Source organism: Cygnus olor, chromosome 7, assembly GCF_009769625.2.
Source record: "Cygnus olor isolate bCygOlo1 chromosome 7, bCygOlo1.pri.v2, whole genome shotgun sequence".
Classification (NCBI taxonomy): Eukaryota; Metazoa; Chordata; class Aves; order Anseriformes; family Anatidae; genus Cygnus; species Cygnus olor.
In genome coordinates this window covers 16,257,421-16,282,502 of record NC_049175.1, presented here as the reverse complement: position 1 = coordinate 16,282,502, position 25,082 = coordinate 16,257,421, and the positions used below count along the sequence as shown (strand labels likewise).

The following is a 25,082-nucleotide window of genomic DNA, read 5'->3' as shown; positions in this document are numbered from 1 at the left end:
GCATCGGTGCTTTCTCTCCATCTATTTTTAACACTGCTCTTGTTCTAACTATCAGTATGCCAATGTGGGATGTACTCCTCAGCATGTGAAAAATGCCTGTTTATCAACCACAAGAGTGGAGGACAGACTCATGTTGATGCTGGGCCACTGAACCAGATCACAGATGTCCCACGCACAGCTTGCTCCTGCTGGGCTGCCTAAAACATCACACGCACCCCCTGGGGAAGAAGAACTGGGCCACAGGCTTTAGAAAGACTGGCATGGAAGCTCTTGGGCAAGGCACACCCAATCCCACCACCCACAGCCTCTGAGCAGCAGAGCTCTGCGGCAACATGGTCGTTTTGGGACACCTCTGGGACCTCGTCAGGTGTGCAAGGGGCAGTTTGAAGACCACAGCTCCAGGTCTGACAATAAGGAAATGTACTTTTGAATGCTGTTTGCACAGTGTTTAGGCTACTGCATGCCTGAAAGTTGAAGAACACTACAGACGTCCACATGCAGACCCTGCTCCAGCCCAACATGGGCAATCCTGAACTAAGCGCTGGCTTTGCACTTGAGGTACAGTGCCTGAACCCCAGTGCCAGCAGCAAATTACTGCCCTGCATGACCAAGGCAGGACCAGGGTCCTCTAGAAGGAGGACAAGACTCTCCACAGTGAGTCCTTCACCAAGATCCCAAACTCTGAGGCCAGAGAGCCGTATTGGATCTACAGAACCCAACGCGTGCACCCATTCACTGCATGCACGGCAACGGCAATGGCATCTCCATCTGAGACATGGGACACATATCTACTACCCCAAACTGTAGTTGGCACTGCCTGAGTATTATTTGCCTCTTCCAGAGATGAAAAAACTCTTATTAAGTTGCTAATCAGTAGCTAAATCTGATTTATTTCAAGCTACGGTAATGGGGAAGGGGGAAAATAGGAAAAATGAAAGACAAATCAGCCCCTGGCCCTGTTTCCAAGGATCAGCTACCCTCTCCTCTCATTTGAAATACAGCCTGGCAGCCTTCCCTGGCAGAACCATGCAGGGTTAAGAGGTTTTATGTATATATATATAATGGCAGCCAAAACCTTTGAACAGCATGACGTGGGATGTCTAGTGCGTGACACAGGGCCCTGGCCACAGCACTGTGAACTTGGTCACCTTTTGTACTCTTTGGTGCATTTCAGAGCACGGCTTCCCAGCTCCCACACTCCTTTACGAGGGCTTGCATTTAGCACTTCAGAGGAAAGGAGGCTTGAAACACAGCTGAGCATCAAGCTGTTCCACGAGTGCCTGCTACAACACCGCAGCGCGAGTGTCAGGTCTCTCAAAGCGCAGGATTCGTACCGTTCAGCAGGGTGCCGAAATGGATCACTTGCAGGTACTCTGCCTCGCGCATGAAGCCCTTCAGTGGCGTGGCCCAGCCTTCACTCAGCACTTGCACCCACTGCAGATCCAGCTGCAAAACAAACCCAGAGGGCACTCCTGTCACCAGCTCTCACTGCTCTTCCTTTCCTTCTGCTGCAAAAGCAGTCTCACCATTTAGCGTTAAATAGAGGACATTCATAAAGGGGAAAAAAGTGGTGCTGGGGGTCGGTGTGATTTTTTTTTGTTTTGTTTTGTTTTTTTAAAGCTAGATCTGTATCCTTACATAGCACAACCACGTGTGGGGCTGTCCTAATACAATCAACAAAGCCGATAGCCCTGGCGTGCTACAGGACAGAGCAGAGAGACACAACAGGATAAAGTGTCTGAGGATGAGAACTACACTTCATTTTGTCATAAACCACAGCCATGAAAGGACACAACAATCAGAGGAACCACAAAATCAACACAAAAATGATTAGAGGACTGGAACTCATCTCCTACGACAACAGGCTGAGGGAGCTGGTGTTGTTCAGCCTGGAGAAGAGAAGGCTCTGGGGTGACCCTATAGCAGCCTTCTAGTACCTAAAGGGGGCTATAGCTAAGCTGGGGAGGGACTCTTTGTCACGGGATGTGGTGATAGGACAAGAGCGAATGGCTTTAAGCTAAAAGAGGGTAGGTTTAAATTAGATATAAGGAAGAAATTCTTCACTATGAAGGTGGTAAGGCACCGGCACAGGCTGCCCGGAGAAGCTGTGGCTGCCCCATCCCTGGAGGTGTTCAAGACCAGGCTGGATGGGGCTTTGAGCAACCTGGTCTGCTGGGAGGTGTCCCTGTGCATGGCAGGGTGTTGGAACTGGATGGGCTTTAAGGTCCCTTCCAACCCAAACCAGTCTGCGATTCTTTGAACAGAGCACCATTTAGCCACATCCCTATCTATGCTTCTGCCCTTCAAAAAGCAAACCAATGACCGAGTCATAGTGCAGCATTCAAATGAGATGTTACCTTCGTGATCTCTATGGATGGTAGCATGTCTGCTTCAGCTCGGACACTATCAAGTTTATTTTCGGGTACAAATAGCTCAAGAACATCCTTAATCGACGCGCGGGGCACAATGTTCTGAAAGAGAGAGAGACAGCACTCATAACACTGCTTTTTAAATGCACACCAAGAAGACAGTATGTGAAGCCAGATTTATGAGCTGCCGGTGGTAGTGGTAAAAACAAATGACCTACTTGTGTCTGCAGGAGCTCCACAACCTGCTGAATGCATTCAGACACCGATGCAATGTTTGTTTTCAACACTAGTTCAGGAGATTCAGGCTTCTCATACTCTGAGTCAATCCCTGTGAATCCTATGGACAATTAAACCCAAACCAAATTTATTTTATGTAATACTCCATGCCCTAGAGTCAACACCACTATACAAACAACTAGCAAGCATTCAAGCTGTACTGAGTACTAGAAGTGATGCTTGTGATAGTAAGATTAGGGAAATAGGATACCCTTGTGTACTACAAAGAGCCTTTACTAACCCACCTCCAGAGATTTTCTACATGCAGAGCTGCAAAGATGAGCTATCTGACACTTCGTTAAGCAAAAGGCAAATTAAGAGCTCATTCTTGCATACCTTTGATCTCTCCAGCTCTTGCCTTTTTGTACAGTCCCTTCACATCTCTGCTTTCACAAATATTTAGAGGAGCATCTACAAAGATTTCGAAGAAAGGAAGCCCAGCTGCCTCATGAATTTTCCGTGCATTTTGACGATCCTGTTTCAAGGAAGATGGGAAAACCATATGTGTCTGCATATTGCATATTGCAACAAATACCTTCCTACTAAATGATATTCCTACTAAATGATATTCCCTGGAATCTGACACAGGTAAATTCATCTTTGATACGGATTTATTAAATTTAAACTAATTCTAATTAAAGGTTTATATCTCTTTTCCCCCCCTTTTCTTTAAAGATACGTTAGAAGACCTCTTCATTAAGTAGGATAGCAGAACCTTAGGATGTGAATCAGTCCTGTGTTTAAAAAAAAAAGGCAACTATTCAACTATTTACATTAGCTTGATAATTGCAGATATTTGGCATTCTCAGGAAGCATAAAAAAACAATCAATGCTTCTTCAAATAAAGTATTGATACCACTATGACAGGCTATTTTTTTTATGCCTCTTTTCTGGCTCCTAACAAGTTAGCAGTAGGAGCCTTTATAATAAGATTTCAAACATTACTTAACTTTTAACCAATTCTGAAAGCAAAAATGTTATGTCCAACAGCACTCCAGAAACTTGTACCGATGATTTATAGCTCTGTATACCGGTGGCATTGTACAAAAGAGTGGAGAAGAAGCTAAAGGAACATCTGATGGCATATACATAAACGTCTCTTTCCTAGGAACATTCATGAGATCAAGGCCATCCAGAAGAGAGCAGCATATGATGCAGAGAGTTTACCTTTGAAAAAGGAGAAATGAAACTTGTTATGCAGACGAGCCCAGCATCAGCAAACAACCTGGCCACCTCTGCAATGCGGCGGATGTTCTCCTCACGGTCTCCAGCTGAGAAACCCAGGTTTTTATTCAAGCCATGCCGAACATTATCACCATCCAGGGAATAGCAGGGGATGCTATGAGAGACCAAGTACTCTTCCAGAGCAAAGCCGATGGTTGTCTTACCAGCTCCAGAAAGGCCTGTTGGAGACAGAAAAGCAAGGTTCAGGTTTGAGTTCAAAAGAATGAAAATGACACCATAACCTAATTCCTCCTGCGATGCTGGCAACAAAACTCCTCCTGTCTGGAGCTGCTTTAGCAAAAATGAGGTAGGGAGGTTGGAGTAATCTTTTCAGTGTATTGTTAACACCACAGGACCCTGGCCAAACCTTCTTACTCCAGGGGGTGGCATTAATGCTATGAGAAATGCTGTTAGACCCTCTCATCTGGACAGGCTCAGCCCAGGTGTGTTGCAGAAGTACATCCTGCTGGGCCACGGTGGAACAAGCAGGTGTCAGGAAGTAGAGGAAGCTTTAAAGGATGCTGTTGCTTCTACGTCTTTCAGCATCTTCCTCCTTCTCTTCCCCTTCTGGACAGCCAACTGCTCTCCTGGAGTGGACCAAGGAGAGATTCTTGCCACAAGCGCGTGCAGTGGGATGGGCTCCAACAGCAGCAACAGCCCCTGTGCATCCACAGACACCTCCACTTACGCAGGAACAGCAGCCACAGACCTGTGACAGCGGAACAGGATGGCTCTGCATCTCCTGGAGTCAGCAACCAGAAAGTCACCAATCCTAAGTGAGGTGGCTGCTTCCCACCCCAGCTCCATCCATTCACACAATGAGCACTTGCTACTGCCTGTGTAGCAGAGCGGCAAGAGGACCTGGGCCACCAAAACTGCTCCTTTCTCTTGGGTGGGGATGCATGTGCTGAAAGCTCCTTGAGATGGAAGAGGATCTCAACTTAGGAAAGAGAACACCTCCAAACACAATGCCTGCCTCAGGAAACACTTCGCCTTGGAAAATATCCTGAGGAGACAGCATCGCCTGCCTGTTTATTTATATACCCCACAACACCTACTATTGACCAGTGATGGAAATGAGATCCAGGCGAGGTGGACTTTCAGTATGATGCAGAACAGCCATGCTTGTGCTGGAGAGGAAATGTGGCTGGGCGTGCTGCTGCCTGTGCCTTTGGTTTGTGTAGTACAACCTTCCTGAAGGCTGAGGGCATTCCTCAGCAATGCAGGGCATTCAGGTGTCCTTCTGTTTCATCTATATAGTCCATGTAACATCCTTCCACACGGTCTCTTAAAAGTCAGTTGCTGGGAAGTTAGGAGGCCACTGCATATGTCATAGAATGGCTCCGGTTGGAAGGGACCTCAAAGACCACCTGGTTCCAACCCCCTGCCCTAGGCAGGGACGCCACCCACTAGATCAGGTTGCTCAGGGCCTCATCTAACCCAGCCTAAAACACCTCCAGGGATGGGGCATCCACCACCTCTCCGGGCAACCTGTGCCAGTCCCTCACCACCCTCTGAGGGAAGAATTTCCTCCCAACCTCTAATCTAAATCTCCCCTCTTTTAGTTTAAAACCATTCCCCCTTGTCCTGTCATTATCTGCCCGAGCAAAAAGTTGCTCTCCACCTTTTTTATAAGCCTCCTTTAAGTATTGAAAAGCTGCAGTGAGGTCACCCCGAAGCCTTCTCTTCTTCTGGCTGAACAGCCCCAGCTCTCTCAGCCTTTCTTCATAGGAGAGGTGCTCCAGCCCCTTGATCATCTTCATGGTCTCCTCTGGACCCACAGCCTTCTTGTGCTGGGGGCCCCAGACCTGGACGCAGCACTCCAAGTGGGGCATCATGAGGGCAGAGCAGAGGGGGACAATCACCTCCCTCCCCTGCTGGCCACTCCTCTGGTGATGCAGCCCGGGATGCAGTTGGCCTTCTGGCTGCAAGCGTGCACTGCTGGTTCCTGTCAAGCTTTTTGTCCTCAAAACTCCCAACTCTTTCTCTACAGGGCTGCTCTCAGTGAGTTCTTCTCCCAGCCTGTCCTCCTGTCTGGGATTGCCCCGACCCCGGTGCAGCACCTTGCACTTGTTGAACCTCATTCAGTTCACATGGGCCCACTTCTCAAGCTTGTTCAGGTCCCTTTGGGTGGCATCCCTTCCTTCTGTTGTATCGACTGCACCACTCAGCTGGGTGTCATCTGCAAACTTGCTGAGGGTGCACTTGATTCCATTGGCTATGTCATTGATACAGGTGTTAAACAGCACTGGTCCCAGGACAGACCGCCGGGGGACACCACTTGTCACTGGCCTCCACCTGGACATGGAGCCATTGACCACCACTCTCTGGGTGCGACCTTCAAGCCAACTCCTTATCCACTGAATGGTCCACCCATCAAATCAATCTCTCTCCAATTTGGAGACCAGGATGTCATGTGGGACCGTGTCAAAGGCCTTACAGAAGTCCAGGTAGATGACATCAGTCGGTCTTCCTCTATCAACTGATGCAGTCACTCCATCACAGAAGGCCACCAGATTGGTCAGGCACAATTTGCCCTTGGTGAAGCTATGCTGGCTGTCTCGGATCACCTCTTTGTCTTACATGTGCCTTGAGATTGCTTCCAGGCGGATCTTTTCCATGATCTTCCCAGGCACAGAGGTGAGGATCACCAGTCTGTAGTTCCCTGGGTCCTCCTTTCTACCCTTTTTAAAAATGGGAGTGATGTTTCCCTTTTTCAGTTACCAGGGACTTCACCTGACTACCAGGATTTTCAAGCATGATGGAGAGAGGGTTGGCAACTCCATCAGGCAATTCCTTCATGACCTTGGGATGCATGGCATCAGGTCCCATAGACTTGTACTTGTTTAGTTTCATCAGGTGGTCTCAAACCTGCTCTTCACTTACAGTGGAGGGGGACTTTGCTCCCCCAGCTCCCATCTACAGGTTCAGGGAAATGAGAGACTTGGAAAGCCTGACTGACAGTGAAGACTGAGGTGAAGAAATTGCTGAGCACCTCAGCCTTCTCAGTGTCTGTCATTACCAATCCTCACTCTCCTTGGCCTCTTTTGAAGAATGTACCTTCCTGCTATTCTTTGCATCCCTTGCCAAGCTCAGTTCTATCTGTGCCTTGGCTTTCCTGATCCCATCCCTGCACATCTGGGCAGCATCCCTGTACTCTTCCCAGGCCACGTGTCCCTGCTTCCACTGCCTGTGTTTCCTTCTTCAGCTTCAATTTGACCAGCAGGTCCTTGCTCAGTCATCCCAGGTTGTCTGCCCTCCCTGCCTGCTTTCTTACCCAGGGGGATGGAGAGTTCTTGTGCTCAAAGAGTCTCCAGCTCTGTTCAGCTCCTTTGTCCCTGAGGACAGTGTTCCAGGGGATCTCATACCCCAGGTCTTTAAATAGCTTGAAGTTCACTCTTTGGAAGTTCAGGGTCCTGACTTTGCTCTTCGTCAGGCCCATATTCCCCAAGATCACAAAAGAGTAGTCATCAGCCAAAGAAGTTCAAAGCTTTTGTATGCAGGAGCTTGGAGTGACACTTGAAAGACGGAAATTGCCTTGGATAGTTATTTTTGGCTTCAGAAATGATGTTATAACAGATAAGATGCTTGCCTTCTTGAGATTAAAGAGGAAAACAAAATAGAGATGTGTTTTAATCCAACATCTAACACAAATTGATAATGAAGGCAAATCAGAATGGCTTTACAAACCTTTCCACTCATGTCTTGCATCATCGTCTGGCAGCCAAAGAAAATATAACTATTTAACAAGCAAAGAAAAAAGTGGAAAGTAGCAAAAAAGTTGTCGTGTAATTATCAGCAGAGCACAATAAATGCTGTTGTCATTTTTAGCAGTCCCTAGTCCTCAAATACTGAGTTGGTTTTTCAAAGCAGAAGAGAAAGGCAACACACCAGAAGGTGCACAGAATGAGAAATAACATACAAAAACTGAGATGGCAGCACAAGAAATTACTTTCAGCACAACTCACTGTCTGGGTGTATTTCCGTTCCAGACAAGGAGACCACCTTGTTTTGCTGCTCACAAGGTCATTTGAAACACAGTAAACCTGAGTGCCCCCATAAACTTCCCATTGACCCAGAATGAAAATCTGGGTGTGCTGTTCCGGACGATCCTGGGCGTGTTTCACTGCCAGGGGCTGCCTGGGTTTGAGCCAAGGCTTCCTCAGCCACACGCTTTGGGACAACAAGCGTGACCCGTAGGGCTTTTTATGTGTTCAATCAAGGGAACCAGGAAATGGAGGCCCCAGTAACAGCTGTGAAATTTATAACAATGTTAGTTAGGGGTAGCAGCTGCCAGGGAAGAACATCTTGCTTTACAAACACCACGTGGCAGTGTTTCCTACTCAAAATTGTTTTGCAACTCCCAGCTCACAAGGAACACTGGTGTTTTCCGCAGATCCCAAAACCCCACCTCCAAGCTGTCCTCCTTATCCCCCTCATTCATGCAAGCAGCTGTCCCACATAAAGCGAGACATTCACGCCCAGATGAAAATACCTGTTAGCCAAACCGTGCAGCCTCGAAATCCACCCCTGCTACCGACAACTTGTCCTCTCTTACTCCTGCTGACATGGTGGGCTTGGTAAACCACATTGGTTGATCCCTAATGGAAACAGAGCAAAACAGAGCTTTCGTTACCTTGCTGCACTCCATATGTGAGAAAATTTCAGCCAGGACCCAAGAGAGATGCAAATTCATCCAAAAAATCTACACAAGCCATTGTAGCGAACACTGGCAATTTCATTGTACAGGAAAACACTACCACCAAAATAGGAAAATGGGAAGAAAACAAGGGAAAACAGTGAGGAAACCTTTTAAGCCACTGGCGTTAAGTTATGTCTGTCCAAGTGCAGGTGTGGGCTGTGGCCACAATGAGTGACCTGGCAGGGCTGAACCGGGCGAACCTGTCCCCTCCAGCAGGGCTTTGCTCCTCCTCACCGCTGCCACGGCGTGGTCAGGTCCCACAAAACCAAGTGCACCGCCTGCAGAGCCTCAGGCAGTCGTGTTAATTGCGAGGGTTACGTTTCCAGCTGCGCCAGCAAAAGGGAAAGTCCCAGCAGGAGCTGGCATGGAAACATTTTCTCCTCAGCCGCAATCTGCATCCGAACTGCAGGTTCATCCCTTCTGTACTGTCGGTGCAGCAGGGGACCCAGGCTCTCTCATAATGCACATCATCCTATGTACATATTTCTACATCTGAAGTCACAGCAGGGAAGCCATCATATTTCATATGCCTGGGATTTTTTTTTTCAACAAGCAAAAAGGGAAGGAGGAATGGGAGAGAAAAACTTTTATAAGTGTCTGCAAAATAGCCTTTTTTTCCCCGTGTTTTCTGGGCCATTAATTAATATGATGCAGCAAAGGCATGAGCCTTCATTGGAGTCTTGGTATTTTGTATGCACCAGAGGGCTGTGCCTGCACAGAAATCTGGGTGACAATTACTCCATAACAAAAGAGAAAGAGCACCCTCCTTGCCTCTTCCCTCTTCACTATTATCCCTTTCAGAGAGGCCAGCATCCTAGCAGAGGTCAAACTCCCACCACAGAGATGTATCAAATATACTCAGAATGTCATGCTCAATTTCAATTCCAGTTTAGCTAAAAACTCCAAAATTAGCCTCTTTTTACGCCTAAAAACAAGAGGTGAAATTTTCCAGTTGCAATTGCTTGTGGGCATGCTGAACAGATACCCAGCTCCAAAACAGCTTAACATACAGGCAAATGTGGTCCAAGTAATCGTAATAGCAGTGACAGATCTTGACTCCGAGGCTGACTGTGGGACCTGCACTGGAAGAGCTCCAGGACAGAGCAGCAGTTCCTCCAGGACAGGCACAACGCGGCCGATGCTCTTGCACCCCCCCCCCCCTTGTGCCCAGACTGAAGAGGCTGTCAGGGCTCTCATCTCAGCCCCCCTGGGTGACACATCTACTCGCTCCGGGACTCTCAGGTCCCCTTTTCATTGCTGCTCTCAGCAGAGTAGGTCCCTGATGCTGCTTCCCCCTCCCACGGCCATTTCAGTGGATAAAAATGAATTATTTGGGTGTTTCCAGAGTTGCTCCTCTACAGGTTGAAGTCCTACTCCTTCTTCCTTCTTTGCAAGCAGCTCATCCAAGCTCATGGGACAAAGGACGCTGCTGACTCCCTTGACAAGCCCCAACACCCGTGTGCTCCTGCACAGTGACATACCCATGCCAAATCATGTCCCGCTGCAGAAAGCCTCCCTCCTCCGCCAGCAAGGCGATCTCACCAGCATCACCTCTTGCCACGCGAGTACAGCACAAAGGAAGAGCCTGCTATGGACCCAGGCAGATGAGATGCTCTCTGAGACACAGACCCCAGTGCACACCGGCAGCACCCTTGAAGTCTTGCAGCCCTTCCGTGAGCATCACAACGTGCCACCCCTTCCCCAAAACCATACTGCTGTGCCAGAAACCCCAAACAAAACCTCTCTGGGTCCGACTGGGAAAGCACAACTGAGCTGAACACATCCTCGTGACTCCTAAAACAAAAGGCAAAGATAAATAGTTCAACATTTGGTTTCAGGGTGTTGGTGTTTTGTTTTTTTGTTTGTTTGGTTTTGGCGTGTTTATTTGTTTGATTTGCAGGGGGGACGTCAGAAGTCTTTTTGAGCGTTTGGAGCTTGCAAATATGAGATGGCACCACTGTGGTTTCATTTTTTCTTGTTCCCAAGGGTTCGGACTTCTGAAGCAGGATTAAACGAGCACACGTGGAAGGTAACAGCCACCAGAACAACCCCCGGGCCCAAGACACCACAGTGCATTCCTGCTGCTTCACCTTTGGCTGAGGCCTGGCACCGCTCTGGCGCTGTGCGTGGGTGCCCAAACTCACTCCTCTCAACAGTGCACCACGACTCAGCGCTGCAGTGAAGCCATCCCAGACGCAGCACGAAGCCTGCGTGGCAATCACACAGCGCTCCAGCGCACGGAGCAGGTATTTTGCAATTTCTTTGCAAACCACAACAGAAGAGGCAGGTATTTCTGTGTGGAGAAATGAAACCTGCAAGTTCCAAAGCTCTTTTCTACACCCTTCTGCCCCCTGCGTCAGCAGGAACTCCAGCAGCACACTTCTTTCCTCACACAGTGGCTTTGCAGAGCATTGATCTGCTGGATCTACTCTGCATGACCAGGAATATGATAACGTCTGTGCCTCAGGAAGATGCAGGTGCTAACACATTCCTACATGGCTGACATAATGAGATTATTATGTTAAAAGTACATGCTGCTGTAAATTTGCACCGTGCATGCATCTTGGAGCAGGTTTTTTTGTTCACACCAGCATCTTTTGGAGCTTGGGAAAGCATCACCGAGTGCATTTTTGCAACCCAGCAGCACTTCCAGACCTCTCATACCTGCTGGTTCCAAATCCCTCCAGTCTTGCTCCTACACCCTTAGAAATCTCACTGCTAAAGAGGCAGATTTCCCCAGTGTCATGTGTCTGAACAGTGGGACTCACACCAACTCCGACCCTGGTTACCAGCTGCACAGAAAATAAGAGGCAGAGGGCAACGGGAGGCTTCACTGGTGGCTGGGAAGGGGCTGCTCAGCAAAACCCCCACCTCATCATCCACCAGCTCGGGAAGTCAGATCTGAAAGAAAGCAGAGAGAAGCCACAGCAGCACCAGAAATAAGCACTGACGGCCTGAGAGCAAGCCTCAGAGAGATTTCATCTAGAAAGAGCGTACACGGTAAGGCTGTTGGCAGGCAGAGATAAGGTTTCGTAAGACACAGGGTTGGTCTGCTGATTTTGTTCTCGTGGTTTTAATCTCATCGTCGTAAACCAAACAGACCAAGCCTGAGTACAAAGACCTCAAAATACATCTAAAAGAGATCACAGCTTCTGATCAGCCCCACGGCACGCCTGAACACTGGGCCCCATGGGGGCGGGAACAATTTAGAGACACTGGCAAGCATTTCTTGCAGAAATTCTGAGTTTGGCCACGTCTACACTAGCTCAGTGCCCAGACCACCCGCCCTGGCTCACCTCATCCAGGACGGGAAAATTTAATATGCGATTCCAGACCTTCTGCCAAGGCTGCAGTGGGCTCTGCTTTTCACCTTCTGTCCTACTGAACCTTTCCATGAGGCTGACAAACTGGGAGGCACCAAGACTGCAGAATCACAGCATCACAGTATGGTTTGGGTTGGGAGTGACCTTAAAGACCATCCCATTCCAACCTTCCACTTCCAGGGACACCTCCTACCAGCCTAGGCTGTCCCAAACCCCATCCGGCCAGGGCTTGAGCACTTCCAGGGATGGGGCATCCACAGCTTCTCTGGGCAGCCTGGGCCAGTGTAAGATCATAGGTATCTTTCAGATCATGTCTCTCCTGACCTGGCTTCCAAAAGAAATGAGGTTTCTTGGCCCTAGCAGGACATGATGCTCCCCTGGTTGGTGAAAGCAGGTTGTAGGTGGGAAGTGAGAGGCTTTTCCTTGGTTCTCCTCTGAAATAAAGAGATGTGGGTCGAGACCAGAGAGCCCACTACAGCACAGACCTGATGGAAGTCAGGAGCCATCAGTTTCCCCTGCTCTGAGAGGTGCCACTACTCAACTTGTGGCATCTAAAAAAGTCACCTCAGCTCTCCTTAAGTGTTGGCTGTGAAAGGGAGCAGTGGCACATGCCCAGATAAACCAAAGGCTGCGTGTGGCTGCCCACATGAGGTGTTATCAGGCAGCATCTTCTCTTACCCAACAGTGCTGTGCTGAATGCACCATATCTGGGGGCCTCTCCTAACCTTGTCTGACATCTGTTAGAAGCAGAAAAACTGCACGATTAATAGAAAATGTACTAGACGAACAATAAACGGGAATTACACAGACATTTGCCATCCGTCTTTCATTAGGAATTCAAATAGGTACAAACTCTGGACCTTAGGACACACTCTAGCCCCAGCTGCCCATTTCTTTAGCCAGCATCTCCACAGCTGCTGGGGGGACTCCAGGGAGCAGCTCCCTCCGACACATCAGCCCAAGGACCGCGCTGACGGAGGAACGGCGCTGGAGCACAGCATCACGGTGGCACGCAGTCACGCATCCCGCTCCCAGCGGCAGGACCGGCCTCGCATGGAGGCGGGTGATGTCTGGCAGCACCTCGGGCCCTCCAGGGGCTCCCCCAGCATCATTTCTACTTACAGGACTCACGTCATTAGGATGATGATTCACCCCTCCAGTTAAGTGTTCAATACATGCCCTATTTTGGTACTTCAGCCTGGAAAACTCTCCAAAAGGAAAAAAAACAACAAACAGCAACAACAAGGATAGGCTTCCAAAAACATTTTGAGCCAATCATATTGAAAAATGATAAAACTGACTTTTGAAATGATAAAATGATCAAGCAAGCTTTCACGTTTGAAGTCAAATGCTTTTTTAAACCTACAGAGACTGATCTTGTTGTTTAAAATTACTTCCCAAATCCCACCACTGCATTAAAAAAAAATCTTTTTTTCTCATTAGCTGATAAAAATTAAGTTATGGAACTTTCCCTTTAAAAAAAAATTAAAATTCTTTTACGAGGGCAATTCCTGCAGCTGCTCTTGCAAAAGGGCATCATTGAGAAGAGAAAGCATTCATCACCACCACGGGGGAAAAAACCTTCTGTAACAGAGTGAGAACAGGGGGTTTTGCTCATGGAAGGCTAGCTCATACAGTCATAATCAAGCACAACGGAGAAACCTTGGAGTCTCAGCAGTCATGATGTAGCTCTTGTAACACTCTACCTACAGACTTTTCCCAAACATCACCGTAGTTCACTGAAAAGGGCTAAGGTGGTAAGGGTTTCAAAATCAGCTCTCTCCTTTCCCAGGGAAAAGCCCCAGAGAGCTGGAGTTACTCTGGAAATTTCCGCCTGTTTCGGGTCACAGGATCCCATCACCACAGAGTGGAGCAGGGCCAGCAGGTGCAGATGGGGAAGGAGGGATGGAGCTTCCCAAGCACCCAACGCATCTCCATGCCACCAGTCTTCCTGTCCCCCCACCGTCCCGCTCTTCCCTGCACATTTGGGCCACCCAACACAGCACTACCTGAAGTGCTAGGGGACACGTAGGATGGCGCACTCGCTTCAGGCACTGATAAAATAAAAATGTTAAAAACAGCAGCATTTTTTTTTTTTTTTGAGATTTAGTTGAATAATGCAGTGATGGGGTGCTAAATATCCCGATGGGGTTGCCGGCATTTGCTCACACCAGGCAGGCCGCTGAGCTAGGCTCCCTTCTGCATTCAGCTCTCTCATAAACCAAAGCAGACCACACGCGGTCCTCGGCACAGTCAGCTACTGCTGCTTGTTCCTTTTGGCACCACCACATCAGCCCCTTTTCCCTGCCAGGAGCATAATACAGAAGGCCTTAAGGAGACTAGCAGACATCCTAGCTACCTGAAACAAGCAGGCTTTCAGCTTGCAGACAGACGGTTTGAGACGCCAAGTATTGCTAACACACACGTTTGTCAAGGTGGCGTTAGCCAAAGTGCTCTCTCCTTAACCCACAGGAATTTTTGAGCTCTTAGCAAGACCCTGATTTTGAGTGCTGCTAAAATAGTTTTCATTTGGTATAAATGTGAGTGTTTGGGGTTGCCACAATCAAGTTTTATACAGCCCCGGGGGGGGGAAAAAAAAAAAAAAAAAAAGGCTCAACATACAAGCTCACGTTCCTGTCAACTTGCAAATCAGATACTGATTTCAAGACTGTCTGACCTGAAAGCAGCAGGTTGGGCATTAAAAGTCATCTCTCTGACATCACCCAAATCATCCAGATCAGGGTTTTATTTTCCCTTTTTTTTTTTTTTATTATTTCTCGACAGATGATGTCACTACTCTAATTTCCTCAACCCAGAAAAATTACTGAATCATCCTGTGGTCATGTATTTCCAGGACAAATTTGGAAAGCCAGGACAGATGTTATAAAAAATTCCTTTCTCCTTTCCAAAAATTACAAGGGACATCTGGACAGGAAGCAAATATTTGACAACAGAAGCATCTTGTCTGCTGCTGACAAAAATAACAAGAAATCCTCCTATGGTTCCTTCCCCCTCCCCCCCCCCTTTTTTTTTTTTAGTATTCAGAGCAGTTCTGCTAAATTACCTCCCCTAAATGAACTCATTTCAACGTTTGGCTCACACCCACTTTGCAAATACTAGGTTTTACACTGCAGAATGAGAAGTGCCTTGCCTTCATGCCCAGGTGTGTTACAAGGCTGCTTTGTGTGATGCCAAGACAGGGACAGTCCTGTGGGATCACGGACAATGCAAAACGTGGTTCTCCAGCAGATCAAGGGAACACGAATCACATTCTCACTGTAGGTTTTGGACTGGACGCCCACAAAGATCCATCAAGGGTGTCCATTTAATGGCCGAGAAAACTGGGAGGAATGGAATTATGCAGCCTGCAGGTAGGTGACGAGCTGTGAAAGAGCGGAGGTGGCGCGGCACGGCGCGGTGCCCTGCGCCCACAAAGGCAGCTCCCCGCAGTGCACGGAGAGGTGGCGGGCAGCCAGCTGGGCTGCTCCACGTGCCCCGATGGCGTCGGCAGGGAAATGATGCCCAGGCAGCACGGAGCAGCGGTGCCTGTCCAGGAAAAGCGACCGAGAGCACGCATGGACAAGCTTCCGCGTCAGCTTTCAGAGGAAAATGGCAAATCATGGAAATGGGAGACGGGATAGGAGTCCCTCAAGGAAAGTACGACAATGGTACGTATTTAGATTACACAATAAATTTGGTATATAAAAATTTCCAGAGAATTATTATATATATTTCCCCCGCCCGAATACAAGATTCGGGAATTTATTTAACAGGTTGTGGCTATTTACAGTAAAGCCACTGCACACTTCCTACCTCCTACCACGGCAAGGCAGCCACCCCTATCCCTAAAAGCAAGCGAGATGGGCAGCTAGGATTCCTGCATAAAATACCGCGCAAAGCATAACCTGCAATACAGCCTCAGGAGATCAGCAGCTGAGCTAAGCTTCATTCTGCTACAAGACACACAATCAAAAATACGAGCTCTGCTGTTCAGAGCTGACACTTATCACTGGCTCACCAAGTGAACGCTGTGAGCCAATGTGGCAGAGCAACACGTCCCTTCAGCAAACTCATTTCTCTTGAGAACTCAAGAAATTAGTTCAACAAATCCAGACCATCAGTACATACGTTTAAGAGCTGAACTGACGCGGTGGCACTACTCCAGCACAAAGTACAGGGAGCTGCATTCAGCAGCTCCGTGTCCCTATTAAATGAGAATGCAACAGGTTTTTGAACTAGGCGGCCAACTTCTAGCTGTGGCACGCAGCTGAGACACCAACTGCATCTTCTGTCGGGAGACCAGCACCTCCTTCCACCTGCAAAACTGAACCGTCTTCCAACCTGCATGCGATTGACTTTGCCACAGCATTTTCCATCTCAAAAATGAACATTCGCACACTGATAGGAAGGACCGAGGGACACGGGGCCAGTCCCACGGCACGAGGTTAAACAGGGGAACTTCTCGCCACAGCATGATGGGCAGGCCAAGAGCCCACTTGGCTGGAAAAAAAGTCATCAGATGCGTTCATGGCAGGAATAAAGGACTACTAGGCACATCAAGGACTGGCAGGTTGAAAGATGGCCTCTGGCATCTCAAGTCATAAATTAACAGGAGCTGGGACAACACACCAGGATATCCCAGCTGCAGACCCTTTCCCAGGTCCCACTCTTGGCTCTGTCGGACGCTGCAGGCTGGCCTGAATGGACCTTCCCTCAGTCAGTGCCACCACAACGCCGCCGTACTGCTGTCGGCCCAGTGGCAGCTTGTTTTACCGCGATGCCAGTCACCGTGCCACCTACGCAGCAAGCTGCATGAGCCAGGCTCCACGTCAAGGTCTCTTGAGTTTGGAGATGCTGGGATGAAGGCTTCCTGTCCCAGCTGCATGTGCAACCCATACAAGGTGCTGTACAGCCTCTTAATTATGTGGCGCATGTGTGTTACCTAGACCTTTGCTTAAATAAGCACCAAAAATGTTGTACTCCTAGAGAGAGAGCATTTCTCTCACTTGTCCCTAAACCAAGTGTAGCACAGGTCTTGGTCACTGCACACCACTCAGCTGGCTGAAGGACAGTCACACGTCCTCCTTGGGGACTACTATCACCTGGCACCTCAAAACTTCTCGGAAACTCCCAGCATCTCTCTGATTCCCAGTTTTACAGCGACAGAAGAGACAAACACAGTAGATGGAGCCTCAAGCTCCCACAATATAAAAATGGCACACATTTGAGGAACAGCACCCCTGGACTCCAGGCTGCACCTCCAAGAGCTCAATGTGTCTTCCACCCATCCGAAAGGTCTCAGACCAGCTTCAGGCGGAGGCAGATGCAGTCAGCTGCCCTGGCCACAGCTGACGTGACTTGTCCAGCATCACGCCCCAGCTTCCTGGTGTGCAACCCCATCCCCACCGCCGCACTCACCTCCCCTAAATGAGGTTTGTGTCTCTTCCGACCCCCTCGGGCTCACAAGATGATCTTGCCATCAAAAGGGCTGGGCAGACCTGAAAAATGGCCTCCCATCCAAAACGCTTTTTTTGTGCCACAATGCAAAGATGAAAATTGTTTTGCTGTCGAGGAAAACGTTCTGTTCTGCCAGAGACTCTGTGAAAACCTTGAGGTCAGAAAGTCTTGGAAACGTTAAGTACAAATGGTCATTTTCCAAAGATGAACAATCTAGCAAGTGTGTGGCAAAAAAATCTCAAACTCCAAAGCACTGCATCTAAAGAAAAGCCACATTAAAAAAAAAAATTACTCAAACTGTCTTCTTTCTCAAGCTCTGTTCTCCAAACAGGCCAACACATTTTGGCACCCTCTCGGCAGATAAAACTCTTAACACAAACAGCTGTAACTCAGCCAAGCTGTAAGCAAACAGAAAAGGACTGCTCCACAAGGAGATGGGAGGCAGTGCTACCAGCCCTACAGGCAAATCCTAATTTTCCAGCAACCTAATTTTGTGACACATCCACGCTGAATGCTTTCACCAACCTTTTTTTTTTTTTTTGCATCCCTCCTTTTGTTAATGATCCACTGAGTAAACTTTCATTTAGAAATGACTAAGCTGCGAGGCCATTAAGGAACTATTTCTCACTTCCCACAGCTGTGATTCAGAGCTAAATCTGAGATAATCATTAGTCGCCACACTCACAGTAACAGTAAAGTAACATAACGACCTGAATTACATGCCATTTCTCTTAAAGGACTTTTAAAATACCAAAGCACATGAGCAGTGTGATCAAAGTACAAGTTCAAGGCAGAGCATATCATTAAAGAAGTATTAACACGGACCCTAAACACCCCTTATCTTTTGTGGGCATGTACAGCTGCAAGTTTATCTAAAATACCTGATTTCAGATAGAAAAGGTCTTTCCATTTTTAAAGGCTATTTTAAAGACACCCTCCAGGATCAACATCAGCCCAGTAATAAATGCAAGCATGCCAGTACTTCTCCTGAAAACCCTCAGGAAAAACAAAATCATTGTGGCCTAAATCTAACTTGCATCTGCAGTGCACATGTCTGGATAGCTTGGGGTCTTCAGAATCATTCACTGTATTGCCTAAAATCCCTTGTAGGAGCTGCCCAAGGAGCATACAGATGGAAACCTATGTGCGAGTTAAAGGTTTTAGCAGGCAACCTCTCCGAGACTTAACCGGTGCCACCCAAAGAACAGACGAGGCCAGATGCCATTGATCCAGGAGTCCCGCAGCAGGAGAGGAAACACTGCTGATTCACAGTGCTTTGACCATCTCTTTTCCAGCTGGGAGATGGATTTAGGTGCTGATCCTGGGGCTCAGCCACTGTCCCCAGTCACACCTGCAGCTCTGCTAACCCCACCAGCAAGCGGTGCTCAGCTGCACTCATCCAAACACCCCCAGCCCCTGTGAGATGGATAGAAGTCCTGAAGAGCCTGAGGCCCCACTGGAAAGGCAAAAGACTGACTTCAGAGCATGCCAGCAGAGATCAGATCTGGTCCCAGGGATGTAATGGGTGAACACACATGCCCTGGCAGAAAAGCCCGGCCACTTGTCCCCACGAGCTCCTGAAAAACACAGCCCGCTGCTCCTGTGGCCATGGCACCATCAGGGACACAAGACAAGCCTTCCCAAAACCAAAGATCCCGGCACACAGCTCCTGGAGCTGGACCACACAGACTATTTTGTTCCCCATCCCCTGGGTGACTCAACCTCCCCAAACCACGGAAAGAAAGAGCCGTTCATGCTTAGGAGACTGCAACTTTTTCTGTCCTTTCCTCCATGAAATTCCCCAAAATGAACAACCCTGCTTTCACAAGACAGAGTGCGGTTCATAAACAAGCAGCTGGTATGCTGGCAGCCCTGCAAAACAGCACAAGTTAATGAAACAGCAAGGCAAGGGAAACAGACTGGAAAGGTAACTTTTTAATAGCAAAGGACTTCAAAAGAAAGAGGAAGAAAAACAGTAAGCTATTGGAAACAACATAAGTTGATAAAGAGCATATTGAGACAGTTAATCTGATGACCTCTCCTTGGTCTTCAAAGAAAAGAGAGAAAGAGATAAAGCAAGAAGTGACAGAAAATACTACAAGGAGTATCAGAAAACAGAAGCATGTGATGAGCAATTAGAAAACAATCACTGTTTGCTATCATGGTGCAATGAGTAAAGCACTGTGTTTCAGAAAACACATCACACCTGTAAACCAAATCATCTGGTAAAACACTAGAAACACAGTCGTGACAAACAAAACCAAGACCAAGCCATGTCAATTCACTAAAATCAGCGTTTTGCTGCCTACTGCCTGTTCAAGTGTCACTGTGATGAGCAATCCAGAACTGTTTTGAACATCAACATCCTTAAAGATGTTTCAAGATGTTTCAGTCTTTTTCTTTATATTCAAGGCAATAGTAAAAAAAATAAGCATGCAAGCAGATGAATCTAGGATTTTTTTTTTTATAAACTCCTCCTACTTTTTGTTTTACATTTGTTCACAATTAAAACAATAAGGCTGTACAAACATTTCAGCATGGCTTCCAATATCACACTTCATCTGAACTCTGCCCTGTGGCTGCAGTTTTTTCAACATGAGAATAGTTTTTAGGCAAAGAAACTAACCCTCTTCGTATTTCCTCAGTGGTGTCATCTAATGTTGTGTTTTTTCCTTCCTTTTTTTTAAATTAAAAAAAATCTTTTTACGTGTTAATTCACCTTTAAATAAGGATCTGTAACTTGTGATCACACACATGCAAGCCCTGCACAAGCAAAACCGAACCTCGGGAAGTTAGAGCTTTGGGACCTACCCAAAGCTACTGAAAGAGCATCCTCTGTGAAACCGAGGGATGCCACATGCTGCATCACTCTGCTTCCTGGAGACACCGTCTTGGAGCCAACAGATGACAAAGCTGCAACACTTACCCTAGGAAGGCAGTTTCACTACCAGGGTCCATTCTCCCCTAAGCTTCTGTGAGAACATCCAAGGAAAAACTCACCACAAACAGCCAGCAAGGAGGATGTCTGTCTTCCTCCCAGCTCTCCCACCTCCTGGGCAAGCAGGAATGGGTTCAGCTGGGTGTCTCTCAAGCTAACCAAACACCTCAGTTTTACAAGGTATTCTGAGTGGCATCTTCCACACACCCACGTTTTGTTACAGGAGCAAGGGCTTAGATGCAAGCCATGCAGCCGGTCACCCTGGCAAGGGGACAGTCCCTTAGGTACACAGCCAAGTCAACGGGCTTGGGCTGCCTCTCCAGAGCACCCTGCATCGTCTGTATCCTTCTGCTTGTTGTAAAAACACTGCTCGGTGCAGAGAGGCAGCAAATGGAAGAAATACCAGCAGCACCACAGGTGTACAGAGAACAAGCTGCTCTTTCGATGGGACTGAAAGAACTACTCAGCCATGAATGCTTCACTGTGCAACAGCCCTCATAATAAACAAGGGCAGTCCCACAGCTCCACGTTACTCACTGCAATTACTTTAAGGTGTACTTACTCCTGAGAGTAAGATTTCACCATACGGGCACACAGGAGGCTTATGTAAGGAGCATTAAGGTCATCATTAAAGACCATTCTTCTCCCAAAAAGTCAGTTCTGAAAGTGGTCAGAAATAAATACTTTCTGCTGTCAATAACATCTTTGAACTGAAGGAGAATGCCAGGCACAGAGAGGACTTCACGCCTCTTGTAATGGCACAGGCAGAAACCAAGGGAGCATTTGGGGGACCATGCTAATCAGAAAAAAAGATTCCCACATATAAACTCCCAGGTCTTAATCTGAATTAGGGGGACTTGCTGATTTTTAAGGGCCACACACACAGAGGACAAAAATTTTAAGTTTCCTTCTTTGCGCCTTACCGTAAGCTTGCATTAATAAATGGGCGTTAGGTGAAAATATCCTCAAACTATCCTCAAACTCCAGGCAGCACACAGGGTGAAGCTGGGTTTTAAATCCTGGGTTTATGAATACTCAGCGTGCAAAATCAGAAGCACGGCCAAATAACAGTTAGCTCACCTTGTAACAGCTAGCACTACTGCACCTTTTGAAAGTGGGCAGCTAATCAGCATCGCCTACAAAATCCATTTTTGACATATTCTCAGGCAGTGAATAATGCTGGAAACATCCATTCTCCTCCAGAAGTGCATCTGAAAAGCCTCACAAAACGTTGCCTGCAGAAGGAAGATTACTGCATCACCCACACAATAAAGAAGTGGTAGAAACTAGGATTTTATTAGGAAAAAGGATTCAGGTTGCTGGAGGAAGGAAAAAAAGGGGATTAAGGAAGGTGCAGAAGAAGGACCAGCTGCTGTACTGAAAGGGATCTCAGAAGAGTGAATTAGTGTTTGCTTCTCATCTTCCTTTTCCAATCAGACCTGTCTTGGCTGTCCTGCTTACAAAAGATGTCATGAAAAATTCACCACCACACTCAAACTCCTCTGAGCTACAATAGTTAGGCAACCAGCTGCAGGTGCACATAATGCTCTTGCCTGCTCTTTTTTTAGGCAAAATCTCTGATAAACCACAGATGCCTCAACCTTCCTGCCCCATACCGTGTAAATGTCACCAAGACCGAGTCCAAGACACCTCATGCACACGTGCAAATAACTGCATGCTAGCACAGCTCATTCCCTCGCTCTTACGCGGACAACAGGAGCCTTATCAAAGGAAGTGCCTTGTCCTGTGCCTCCAAGTGACTTGAGATGGCTGAAAGCAAGGGGCTGACAAGTCCGCATAGCAAGCAAGACCTGCAGCCCTGCTTTGCACAGCACCATGCTTCCCTGGCCACAGACCGCGATCACTAATGGGATAATAGCGTGGTTTCATTGTAATGACTGAAAACTCTTACAATTAGCGAGATCTTACTCTATTGCATAGCTTGACAGACAAGCACATGAAAATACGCTTACAGCTGTCAACAGCTAGCATCTGTTTTGACAACCAGGGTACAAAGATCAGCCACAATCTTGTTTATAAAGGTCATTTTTCCACCCAGGGTGGAGGCAAAGCAGAGGGATTATTCTGGAAGTTCAGCAATACCTCTCTCCTGTCACAAGAATGAAAAAAATCCTCCAGTGCACAGCCCACACGTTGCACCTCCCCGAAACAACCCCTACAGCACAGGTTTTCAGGATGCCACAGAGGCGCGCTTCGTGAAGCGCCGCTTGGGTTGCACTCCCACCCGGACTCGCTCTGAATGCATTAAACCACCTGAAAACCTTGCAGCGAAGAAACAGAAGGAGAGCAGCCACCAAAAAAGCCCAAGGCTTGCGGCCGGGATGCCCGCACTCCTGCTAGCGGCCAGGGCAGCCAGCGGGACTGGCACCTCGCGTCCCGAAACGGCGGAGGGAGAGCGACGCTGCCCGCCACAGAGAGCTGCGATTCCCATTTCTGACTGAGAACTGCCCTGCCTATCAGAATTTTTAAACTTTTTTTCTTCTTCTTCTCTCCCTCCCCACCCCCCGCCCTGTCCCCGGAGAACTGGCAGTGCCGAAAGCCGGCGGCTGCCTCAGCGGTTTCGGGAGGCAGGCGGCACCCGAAGCACCGAAGCGGGACGGCGGCCCTGCCTCCTCGCCTCGCCTCGCCTCGCCGGGGCTCCGCCACCGCCGCCTCCCCGGCCCGTCCTCCGCCCCGGCGGAGCGCGGCCCTACCGTCTGCTGGCTGCTCGACATGTTGGCGGGCAAGCGGGCAGTCAGGGCCAGCCCGGCGGCAGCGCGCTATAAGGACTCCCGCGACACGTAGCACGGCCCCGGGCCGGCCCCTCTCACCCTGAACCCTCCTCCGTCTCCTCCTCCTCCCGCCGCAGCCACCGACGTGGCGGGGAGCGGAGGAGGAGCGAGCTCGGGCGCCAGCGGGCTCGGAGGGGCACCGCGGCGTTACCTCACGGCCGCCCGGCCCGCCCGCCTGCCTCCGGGCACGGCCGTGGTGGGCTGGGGAGCGGCCCCACAGCACTGCGACGGGCACCGGCGTGGCGAGATAAAGGACACGCTGCTGGGAAAACACGCTGTGTTCAGAACAAGCGATACCTTGGTGCTCTGTCCCGTGTGTGGGCGCTGCGGCACCTCCAGTCGCTCACGACAGAGGTGAGAGCTTGCACCAGCTCCTCACGCAGCGTCCAAGGGCTCGCAGCCTGCCCTTCACACAGAGCTGAGACACAAGTCTACAATTCCCCAAGGCCTGGTTATTTATAAACTCAGGTCGACCACTTGGGACTTGCCCTATTAGTTTTGGCTTGGCTACCCAATCCTGCATTCAGACAAGGGTCCCGCACACAGTCAGGCCTCTCTCTGGCTTGTCACATAGGCACAGTCAGGACACGGGGGAAAAAAGGCCCATTTCACTGAGGTCGCTGCTGCCGAAACAGGTGTTCGGCTCGGCTGCGCCTCTTGGGTGAAATTCGTCTTCCCTCACCGCCACCCCCATGATGGTGATGATGGCTCCAGCTCACACCCAGTGACAATGTGTGCATTCAGGGAGAGGCAGGCCCAAAGGGAAGGAACAGGGCGCCACACGACACAAGTCTGTGGCCAAAATGTCACCTCTGAAGAATACCACCACTACCAAAAAAATGAGCATCTCTATGTTCAGGCCCCTGACTGTTGGGCCAGGTTGCTCTGCAAATGCCAAGAAGGTTGGAAAGAAACACACAGGAGTCCACCAGCACATAAAATCAATCAGAAACCACTCCTGATAGCTTTTCAGGAAACACACAACAGACCTGCGGAACTTTCCACTGTTATAAAAGCCCAGATCTCAGGACTTTGCTGAACTGGAGGACAGACAACATCCCAGTGGAGTAAACCACACAGCATCCTTGGGATGACCCATGAGGGAAGAAACACTCTCAGAGAGTGTGTAATTTTGCCCATCATGGCTGGACTTCTTTCACGTAGCCTGAGAATGCACAGCCCCATCCAGCAGTGCACTTGTCCTCTGACCACTCCCATTCCCCAGTCCCTACCAATCCACCAGGGCTGTGAGAACAGCTATGCAAACAGTCCTGTTTCTCCCCCAGGAGGAGATAACTCACTTCTAATCGTGTCCAGAAGAACAAGCACTCTCTCTAGGTCCAACATGTAAACACTACTTCGGGCACGGGAGTTGTGGGCATCTCCTGGTACCTGTTCCTCACGCGATCACCAGCAGCCATTCACATCCTTCACCATAAAAATACTCCTGGTTCATCTCTGCCCTTCTTTCCAGAAGAGTTTAAGATGCTGGTGCCGTAAAAGAAGCCCCTAGGGGGAAAACGATAGTGGGCTTTTGCAAAGCTCCTGGAATAAGTGGGAGAAGGACACATAAAACAGAAAATGGGAAACCCCAAGGGAAGGATAAAAGGAAAGACAATGGAATAAAAGGAATTCCTCAAATGGAGAAGGAACGGGGCCCAGTGTGGGGACAGAGGAGCAAGGATGACCTGCAGGTGAAGGAATGGGACTGGAAAGATGGAAGGAGGCAAGTAGCACCTGTTCAACCAACTCCTGTAGCCATGCAGCTAATACAGTGTGATCAAATGAACTAATCCACAGTGTAACTCAAGTTAAACCCACATTACATGTTGGACCAACTTGACTAAATAATACCCAGCTCACAATTTAGGCTCTCTCATTTCATGCCTTTTCTCAGACTGCTTTTTTTTTTTTTTTTTTTTTTGATTGTCCAGCTGCAGATTAAGCTCCTGCCATAAAAACAATACAGCATGGTTGGAAGAACAAACAAGCATGAACATG

General features: G+C 48.6%; 1 protein-coding gene across 1 annotated transcript in view; it reads right to left on the bottom strand.

Annotated features, from left to right (window-relative positions):
* PAPSS2 (3'-phosphoadenosine 5'-phosphosulfate synthase 2) overlaps nucleotides 1-23,141 on the bottom strand; it is a 31,526-nt gene extending 8,385 nt beyond the window's left edge. Inside the window, exons 1-7 of the mRNA XM_040563870.1 lie at nucleotides 23,004-23,141; nucleotides 8,365-8,470; nucleotides 3,813-4,048; nucleotides 2,982-3,120; nucleotides 2,588-2,706; nucleotides 2,358-2,471; nucleotides 1,335-1,446 (exon numbers count right to left, since the gene is read on the bottom strand). Coding sequence (XP_040419804.1) covers nucleotides 1,335-1,446; nucleotides 2,358-2,471; nucleotides 2,588-2,706; nucleotides 2,982-3,120; nucleotides 3,813-4,048; nucleotides 8,365-8,470; nucleotides 23,004-23,024 — 847 coding nt within the window. The 5' untranslated portion in view covers nucleotides 23,025-23,141. The remainder of the gene's footprint in view (nucleotides 1-1,334; nucleotides 1,447-2,357; nucleotides 2,472-2,587; nucleotides 2,707-2,981; nucleotides 3,121-3,812; nucleotides 4,049-8,364; nucleotides 8,471-23,003) is intronic.
* Nucleotides 23,142-25,082: the final 1,941 nt, after the last annotated feature.